Raw genomic sequence first — 9,439 nt, 5'->3', positions numbered from 1 at the left:
ATGAAGAGTAACTTGATCCACAACCTAAACATGAAGTCTCTGTTAACACTTCATTGTCTATCAATTAGTTAGTTAAGTTAGTTTCAGTTGGTTGGAAGTAGTTAGAGTTAGTGACGGTTAGAGTTAGTTATTACTGGTAACAATGCTTACTGTACAAGCAACTTCATGTATATATATGAATCAGTGCATGCAGAATCAATAACAATCTCATTCATTCTACCTTTTCCTCTCTTCTCTATTCTAACATTTCTTTTCAACACAAGTTCATAGCTTTCATTTATGGAAAAAAAAAACACAAATTATGAATCATTTAAAAAAAAATAAATCTATATACTTATTGAATAACATGAGAAGCCAATCAACTTAGGTTGGTCGAGTAGTCAGCTCACTCGTCCGCTTAAACAAGTATTGGATGGATTAGCCATTGATCTGTCTGAGCTTAGATATTTATAATAACTTAAAAAGAACTCTTATTTTGAAGAATTGATACTAATATTTTTTTAGTTAGAATATAAGATATTTATTACCATGTTGACTATCTTCATATTTGATATATATATATATATAATGTATAAAAAGATAAATTAGTGCCTATTAATACATTAATTATTACAGTAGTATTTGTTATATTTGAATCTAGTAATATTTACGGTATACAAAAGGAATGAAGAGAAATTTAATATATAATTTTTCTCAAAGTATTTGTGTTATTCACAAAGTTATTTATTAAAAAGAAAAGAGTGTTTACATTTTAACTAATAAAAAATTTGTTACTATTATACACATTATATAAAATAAATTATTAATGGACACATTAGTGCTTATTAATCTATTAGGTAAAAATAAATCAACCAAACAAGAGTAATTTTAAATCATTGATACGGATGAAGTTTTGTGAAAAAAAAAAATTATGAAAAGAGATTAAGAGTAAATAAATTTTTGAGAAACACACATCTAATAATGTCTTATAAACAATACAAAAAAAACTAAACATATGAAATAATAATGTAAAACAAATATTGAAACCTTTATTAAAGTCAAAAGTAAATGAATGAGTTTTTCAAAGTGAAAGAAATTTAGATACATTCTCTCTGGTCTTTCAATAGAATACCAAAGGCTGATTTTTTTAGTTCTCTTGTTTTGTTTCTTTTTATAAAATAAAGAACATAAGAGGGATGAGAGAAGAGTGGAACAAGTAAAGAAATGCTCTTCACAATATCTAGAAAAAATCTAAAGGAGTGAAGGAGAAAAGTGAGGAATAAAATCTTTTTTATAGACTTATAGGATCATGTTTTTTTATTTGAAGTGACAACACAATGTGTTTTTTGTATAAGGACATTTTTTTTTATTGACTATATTCTCGATTTTTTTTAAAATTAGTCATTAAATAAGATAATTTAAATAGTTCTGACACTATTTTAAATATTATTTTCGATAAATATGTAAAAAAGATCTCACATATTAACGAAGAGATATTTAGTTTAATTAATTTTTAATTAAATATTTTTTTTATAATTCAAATTTAACCAATTTACTTCTACTAATTTAATTTATACTTAAAAATATTTTCTTTTTAACTATGCTTTGGTCATCATATAATTATTCACACATAATAAAATTACAATTTTAAGTATAAAATCAATCATATAATTCAAACTATATACACGAAATAAAAAACCAGAAGAGAGCTCATCATATTTGATCTGATTCTAAAACAATTTTCCCACATAGAAAATAATAAATAGAGCAGCATCAAAGCTAACAAACTAAAGAATCACAATCACATAAATAATCTTAATAAACAAAGAAGCTGAAAACATGTGTGCACTCAATTTATCAAATTTGAAGGCATCTACTTAAGTTAATACCATGGTACATATTATCTGCACTATCAACACATATAAAACAGAATAAACAAAACCCAATGAATCATCAACAAAGGCTTAAGATAGATTATATCCTATCACAAGTATAACTCTCTGTTTTAATTGATGTATCAGTAATGTTAGATCTACAAATATATTAGTTAATATCATGCTCTGGTTTCACTTAAAAATTAAAGTGCTAAATGACTAAGATAATTTTTCTTACCCTACTTATATTATTCTCAAAATGTACTTATAATACATTATCCTAATTATCTACTTTATCCATAATAGATTATAACTATTGCTAAACAGAGAATGTAGGAAGTAAAATAATGTCTTTCTAAATTCAGTTCGCGGCAGTGACTTGAATAATAGTGGTTTATTTAGTCGAAATTCACAAATCTAAGAATGTAACATCTAAATCATCAATTTAAATAAAAAATTCAAATTAGTTTTTTCTTTAAAAAAGGGAAAAAAATAGAGAGAGAATAAGAGTTAAAAATCCGAAATTCAACATTGTTTTGAGGATAAAAAAGGTTCTCAAAAATTTATATCTCTTTACCAAATTTGTGTCTTAACTTTTGGAATAGAAGAATTTTTTGTGTGTATTTGTCTCTATCACTCCTAATCATTTTTGTGTCTCCCTTTGTTCTTAATTTGCTTTTCTATTTGTATTAAGTCACAATTCAAAAGGAGTCTAAAATTATACATGAGGGTAAAAGCCAAGATGAAATTAGAACAAATATATATATATATATCCGTGTGTGTGTAATTTCATTTAATATTAATAGCTCGCTAATAGTATATTTTAGTGCAAAGATATCAAATAGAATTATTAATTTAGTTTAAAGAGATAAAAAATTAAGTTTATTGTTACTCAAAAAAATTTTACTATATATCAAATAATGTATTCTTTAATTTCTATTTTATTGCGATAATTATCTGTATCATAATACTAGTAATATATCATAGGGTTATTATTATTAATATATTAATTGTATTTTAATATTTATTATTTATATATTTAAAAATTATATTCAAAATTATTTATTTAGTTTCATAATAAATGATATTTTTAAATTTAAATAATTTATTAAAAAAATATTAATATAATAAATAAAAAATAATTTAAAAAATAAATAAACTCCTAACTAATTTGAAATAAGAGATAATTAAACTCTTATTCATTTTTGATTGTCCACGTTGACATACAAAATTTTTTTCGGCAAAACAGTTTAGTCATGTAATTTGATATGTCATCATTTTTTGTCAGAACTTAACAGAAAAATATCCACAAAAATTGAAATAGAACACTTTTATTTTAAAAGATTGCATTGCCATTCTAAAAAAATAGACAAGGATCAAGTTAATAGTTTATTTTTTTTTCCTTATAAAGGACATTTGTGGTTCCTATCAATTTGTTTCCTCAAGTTAATGGTAACATAATAGAAATAAAATTTTTGGCCCTTCCCTTTGACCTATGTTATGTCATATTATATTTACTTATTTAGCCACTTAATTTGGTACTCCAATACATTTGACAGATATAAAAAAGAAGAGGTTGAAATTTAAGTAGTGCTCAATTATGGAATTTAAATTGAAATAACAATGAGCATAATAACAATAATGTTTAAACATCGTTACACCTGTAATGTAGATTATTTTCTATTAGAAATAAAAATTAATTATTTAATTTATAATTATAATTAATTTTTTCAATAAAAGTACATAAATAACACATAAATGTAAGTACCAAAAAAAGCCATTTTATTCTCACAAGAAGCAGGGTTAGGTCAGAGGCAACATGATTAAGCGATGAGATGAGAGCAAAATGAGGTGGTTCCATCACCACCGGTTACAACCACAACACTCTATCTACTTCTTTTCTTTTCTCTTTCATGGCTTCTCTCAGATTTTCTATTTTCATAGATACTTTCGATTCAAAGACCTCAATCCCTACTGTATCTTGTTACGGAGCTTTCCCTTTCAAATCCCTACCCAAAACGAAGTACATTCAGATCGACGCGAACTTCAGTTCTAAGCCTAAGGTTCGGAACAAGGCTCGGGTGGCGAAGCGAGTGCCAAACCCACAAATCGGAGCTGAATTTAGGTTGGGCTACGAAGCCAAGAACAGTGCTCCACTAGAAATTGATAAGTTCCTCGTGCGCCGTGACGGCGACGATGCTGACGTGGATTACTCTTCAGTTGGTCCTGAACTAAGCACGGAGCATTGCAATGCGATCTTGAGAGTGCTTGAGAGGACGAGCGACGACGCCAAAACGATGTCGTTTTTTGAGTGGATGAGAGGAATGGGGAAATTAGAGCAAAACGACCGTGCTTACAACATCGTCCTTCGTTTGCTGAGCAAGAAGGAAGATTGGGAAGCTGCAAAGAAACTAGTTTTGGAAATGAGAACCAAATTCGGGTCCGAATTGAGCTTGCAGGCTTTCAACACTCTCATATACGCTTGTCGGAGGCGGGGTTTAGTGGAACTGGGGGCGAAGTGGTTCCGACTGATGTTGGATTCCGGTGTGGCGCCGAATGCGGCGACGTTCAGCATGTTGATGGGGCTTTACAGGAAAGGATGGAACATTGAGGAGGCAGAGTTCATGTTTTCTCAGATGAGGCAGTTAGGGATGTTGTTTGAACCGGCATATTCAGGTATGATTACGATATACACCCGTTTTAGATTGTATGAAAAGGCAGAAGACATAATTAGCTTGATGAGAGAAGACAAAATTGTTCCTAATATGGAGAATTGGTTGGTGATGCTGAATGCTTATAGCCAGCAAGGAAAATTGAGGGATGCTGAGAAGGTTTTGGTGTCAATGGAAGAGGCAGGGTTCAGTCCCAATATTGTTGCATATAATATTATGATAACTGGGTATGGAAAAGCTTCCAATATGGATGCTGCTCAGAAGTTGTTTGTGAAACTGAAGAATGTTGGGTTGGACCCTGATGAGACCACTTTCCGTTCTATGATTGAGGGATGGGGTAGAGTTGATAATTATGTAGAAGCCATGTGGTATTATAAGGAGCTCAAGCGGTTAGGGTACAAACCGAATTCGTCGAATTTGTACACTATGTTAAAGTTGCAGGCCAAACATGGAGACGAAGAGGGTGCTGTTGGAACTCTTGGAGATATGGTGGAGGCTGGATGCCAGTACTCTTCTATGCTTGGCACTCTATTACATGCTTATGAGAGTACTGGCAGGGTTGATAAATTGCCGCTTTTGTTGAACATGAACAGGAGCTGCTATGAACACATTCTTGTTAATCAACATTCTTGCTCCTCTCTGGTCATGGCTTATGTAAAACACAAGCTGATAGAAGATGCTATTAAAGTGTTGAAAGAGAAGAAGTGGTGTGACGAGCCTTATGAGGATAACTTGTGTCATCTTTTGATTTGCTCGTGCAAAGAGGCAGGTATGCTGGAGAATGCTGTTAAGATATATAATCAAATTCACAAGAATGTTGATAAGCCTAACATGCATATTTTGTGCACCATGATTGACATTTACAGTGTCATGGGCCTCTTCAATGAGGCAGAGATGTTGTATATGCAGTTGAAGTCTTCAGGGATTCAATTGGATATGATTGCCTTTAGCATTGTTGTTAGAATGTATGTCAAAGCTGGATCGCTGAAAGATGCTTGCTCTGTTCTGGATGAAATTGACAAGCTACCAGACATCGTGCCAGACATCTTTTTGCTACGTGATATGTTTCGTATTTACCAAAGATGCAACAAGGTGGATAAGTTAACTGCCCTTTACTACAAAGTCTCGAAAGATCGTGTGGATTGGGATCAGGAACTATATAATTGTGTCCTAAACTGCTGTGCGCAGGCTCTGCCAGTAGACGAGCTTTCCAGGCTTTTTGAAGAGATGCTAGACCGTGGATTTACCCCTAACACGATCACTTTCAATGTCATGCTTGACATCTTTGGAAAAGCTAGGCTCTTCAAGAAGGTTAATAGGATTTTCTGCATGGCTAAGAAGCAAGGTCTGGTTGATGCGATCTCTTACAATACTATCATTGCAGCATTCGGTAAAAATAAAGACTTCAAAAACATGTCATGGATGGTTGACAAGATGCAATTTGATGGGTTTTCAGTTTCCCTTGAAGCCTACAATTCTATGCTGGATGCTTACGGGAAAGATGGTCAAATGGAAACTTTTAGATCCATATTGCAGAAGATGAAGGAATCAAACTGTGCCTCTGACCACTACACATACAACACCATGATCAATATCTATGGGGAGCAAGGATGGATCGAAGAAGTTGCTAATGTTCACACTGAATTGAAAGAATGTGGCCTTGGACTTGATTTGTACAGCTATAACACATTGATTAAGGCTTATGGAGTTGCAGGGATGGTTGAAGATGCTGTAGATTTGATCAAGGAAATGAGAGATAATGGAATTGAACCAGACAAGATAACTTACACTAATCTTATCACCGCGCTGCGCAGAAATGATAAATTTTTAGAAGCTGTTAAGTGGTCGCTGTGGATGAAGCAGATGAAATTGTGAATAAGGTTAAATCATGTCATATCAGTATATAAGTTAAAGTTGGCTCTGACTTAACCCAGTTTCTTTTGAGAATAACATGGCCTTAAGGTCCTACTTGAGGGTAATTATCTCTGACCTTACATACACCAGAAAGATATTTCTGTATAAATATTAGTCATTCATGGTTGTTTACAGTTTATTTATAGTTATATAAAGAGTCATAGTATGTCAAACCATATTATAGGGACATTTTCTTGGGTATATTTTGTACATTTCATGTATTATTCTGTAATGAAAGTTCCTATTTCATGATTAGTGACTTGAAAAAAAAAAATTTGTTTAGTAGTTACATCTTTTCTTATGTACTTTTTATGTACTCTTACTAAAAACATTAATTATAACCATAAATTAAATAACTAATTTCTATTACTAATGAAAAATAATCTAAGTAACAACACCAAAATGAGGTGTAATAGTTAGTATAAAGATGTATTAGAAATTTTAAATCATTGATATGGATGAAGTTTTGTGAAAAAAATAAATAAAAATTATGAGAAGAGGTTAAAGGTAAATAAATTTTAGAAAAATACACCTCTAATAATGACTTATAAGCAATACAAAAAACTAAAGATATGAAATAATAATAATAATAATGTAATAATTGTTAAAATCTTTATTAATGTCAAAAGTAAATGAAAGAGCTTTTCAAAACCACAGAAATTTATACATTCTCTCCTGTTTTTCAATATAACACCAAAAATTGATTTGTTAGTTCTCTTATTTTGTTTCTTTTTATCAAATAAAGAACAATAAAAAAAAATTAGAGGATGGTAAAGCAAGTGAAAAAATGTTCTCACAATGTCTAAAAAAATCTAAAGGAGTGAAGGAAAAAAGTGAGAAAATAAAATCGTTTTTATGGTATATCATATTTTATCTGAAGTGATAACACATATTTTTGTATTGACAATGACATATTTAAAATATTTTTATTTTTTTTAATAAAAAGTGATAGGGATTAGTAGATTTTATAATTTATAGTCATTAATTAGTTATCATTAGTATTTTTAATGGTGTGAGATTACATCTAACTAAGTACTGATCAGATTTTGATAAAAGTGATGATTCCCTTAACTTTTTCTCTTTTAATAGTCACTAAATAAGATAATTTAAATAGTTCCTGACACTATTTTAAATATTCCTTTAGATGAGTGTCTAAAATAAAGAAATGCTCATGACATATTTACGAAAAGACGTCTAGCTTATTTTATTTTTAATTAAATAATATTTTTTAATTTAAATTAAACCAGTTTATTTTTATCAATTTAATTTTTACTTAAAGATAATTTCATCATTTTAGTCTAATATTCATATAAAAAAAATTATTCTCCTTTTAACTCTGCTTTGATCATCATATGATTATTCACACATAATAAAATTACACTTTTGGTGAAAAATCAATCCTATAATTCAAACATATACACGAAATAAAGAGCAGGGAGAGCTCACCATAGTTGATCTAGTTCTAAAACAATTTTGCCACAGAGAAAATAATAAATAGAGCAGCATCAAAGCTAACAAACTAAAGGATCACAATTACATAAATAATATAATAAACTAAGAAGCTGAAAACATGTGTGCACTCAATTTAACAAATTTGGAGGCATCTACTTAAGTTAATACCATGGTACATATTATCTGCACTATCAACACATATAAAACAGAATAAACAAAACTCAATAAATCATCAACAAAGGCTTAAGATAGATTATATCCTATCACAACTATAACTCTGTTCTAATTGATGTATCAGTAATGTTAGATCTACAAATTTATTAGTTAATATCATGCTCTGGTCTCACTTAAAAATAAAAGTGCTAAATGGCTAAGATAATTTTTCATACCCCTCCTTATATTATTCTCAAAATATGCTTATAATACATTATCCAAATTATCTACGTTTGCCATAACAGAAGAGTAGTGAAAAATATAATCACAAATGTTTCATAAATTATAAGGGGATTACTTTATTTAAAAAGTTAAAACGATTTGTTCTTTTGGACACCAGTTAGAAAAATCCTAAAAATAAAAAATTTTTGGAACTTGGTATTATTCTTTAAGATCTACATTTGGTGTTAAAATATATGAATAATTCACATTAAAGAAAAAATAACAGTTTTGAAGTTCAGGATAGGATGCTGCATAACACATTCTAAAATATGCAGAATACATAAAGGGGTATGGTTTATTTCAAAGTATCCATCCATTAAAATTTTTGAAATTCTATTAAAATTAGTCTCTATATGTTTTGTTTGGTAAAAATATAGATATAAATACCAAAAAAAATTGTAAAAGTCATTTTTATCCATCTTTCTCTTACAATAAACAACTCTTAACCTTCTTCCACCACTACTCTGCAAAGATCATCAACCCAAATCAAAATTCACAAATCTAATAAAAATATAACATCTAAATCATCAACTTAAATAAAAACTCAAATTAGATTTTTTTTCTTAAAATAGAAAAAAATATATAAAGAAGAGAGCGAATACAAGAGTTAAAACTTATAAATTTGATATTCTTGTGAGGATAAAAGAAGGTTCTAAAAAAACCAACTTGAGTTGGTTGAGTGGTCAGCTCACTCGTCTGCTTAAGTAAGTGTCGCAGGTTTGAATCCCGCGTTATACATGCAGCAACTTATTGGCCAGTGGCAGACCTTTAAATGGAGCTTCGATCCGCAACGAATTAGTACTTGACCTATTGGGTTGGAGGATACCGTAAGGAATAAAAAAAAGTTTCTGTGCATTTGTCTCTATCTGTCCTTCAAAGCACTTTTATGTCTCTTTTTGTTCTTAATTTGCCTCTGTATTTATGTTTAAGACACAATTCAAAAGGAATCTAAAATTATACATGAGTGTAGAAGCCAAGATGAGGTTAGAAAAAATTTGCATACCATAATGACAAATCTTTTAGATTTAAAACTTTCAAAGACTAACTTGATCCACATCCTAATAACTTGTTCCATTGTACATGAAGTCTCTGTTAACACTTCGTTATCTATCA

General features: G+C 29.7%; 1 protein-coding gene across 1 annotated transcript; it reads left to right on the top strand.

Moving 5' to 3' along the window:
• The first annotated feature begins 3,629 nt into the window (after nt 1-3,629).
• On the top strand, nt 3,630-6,647 carry LOC112726298 (pentatricopeptide repeat-containing protein At4g30825, chloroplastic). Its single transcript, XM_025775634.2, has one exon. It carries the CDS (start codon nt 3,767-3,769, stop codon nt 6,398-6,400), a length of 2,634 nt encoding a protein of 877 aa, XP_025631419.1. The 5' UTR covers nt 3,630-3,766; the 3' UTR covers nt 6,401-6,647.
• Nucleotides 6,648-9,439: the final 2,792 nt, after the last annotated feature.

The sequence above is a fragment of the Arachis hypogaea genome, chromosome 12 (genome assembly GCF_003086295.3).
Source record: "Arachis hypogaea cultivar Tifrunner chromosome 12, arahy.Tifrunner.gnm2.J5K5, whole genome shotgun sequence".
Lineage (NCBI taxonomy): Eukaryota > Viridiplantae > Streptophyta > Magnoliopsida > Fabales > Fabaceae > Arachis > Arachis hypogaea.
This window is presented reverse-complemented; position numbering and strand designations above follow the sequence as displayed.

Excerpts from the sequence above, each read along its gene's own strand:
- LOC112726298 (XM_025775634.2), top strand. The coding sequence starts at position 3,767 with ATGGCTTCTCTCAGATTTTCTATTTTCATAGATACTTTCGATTCAAAG.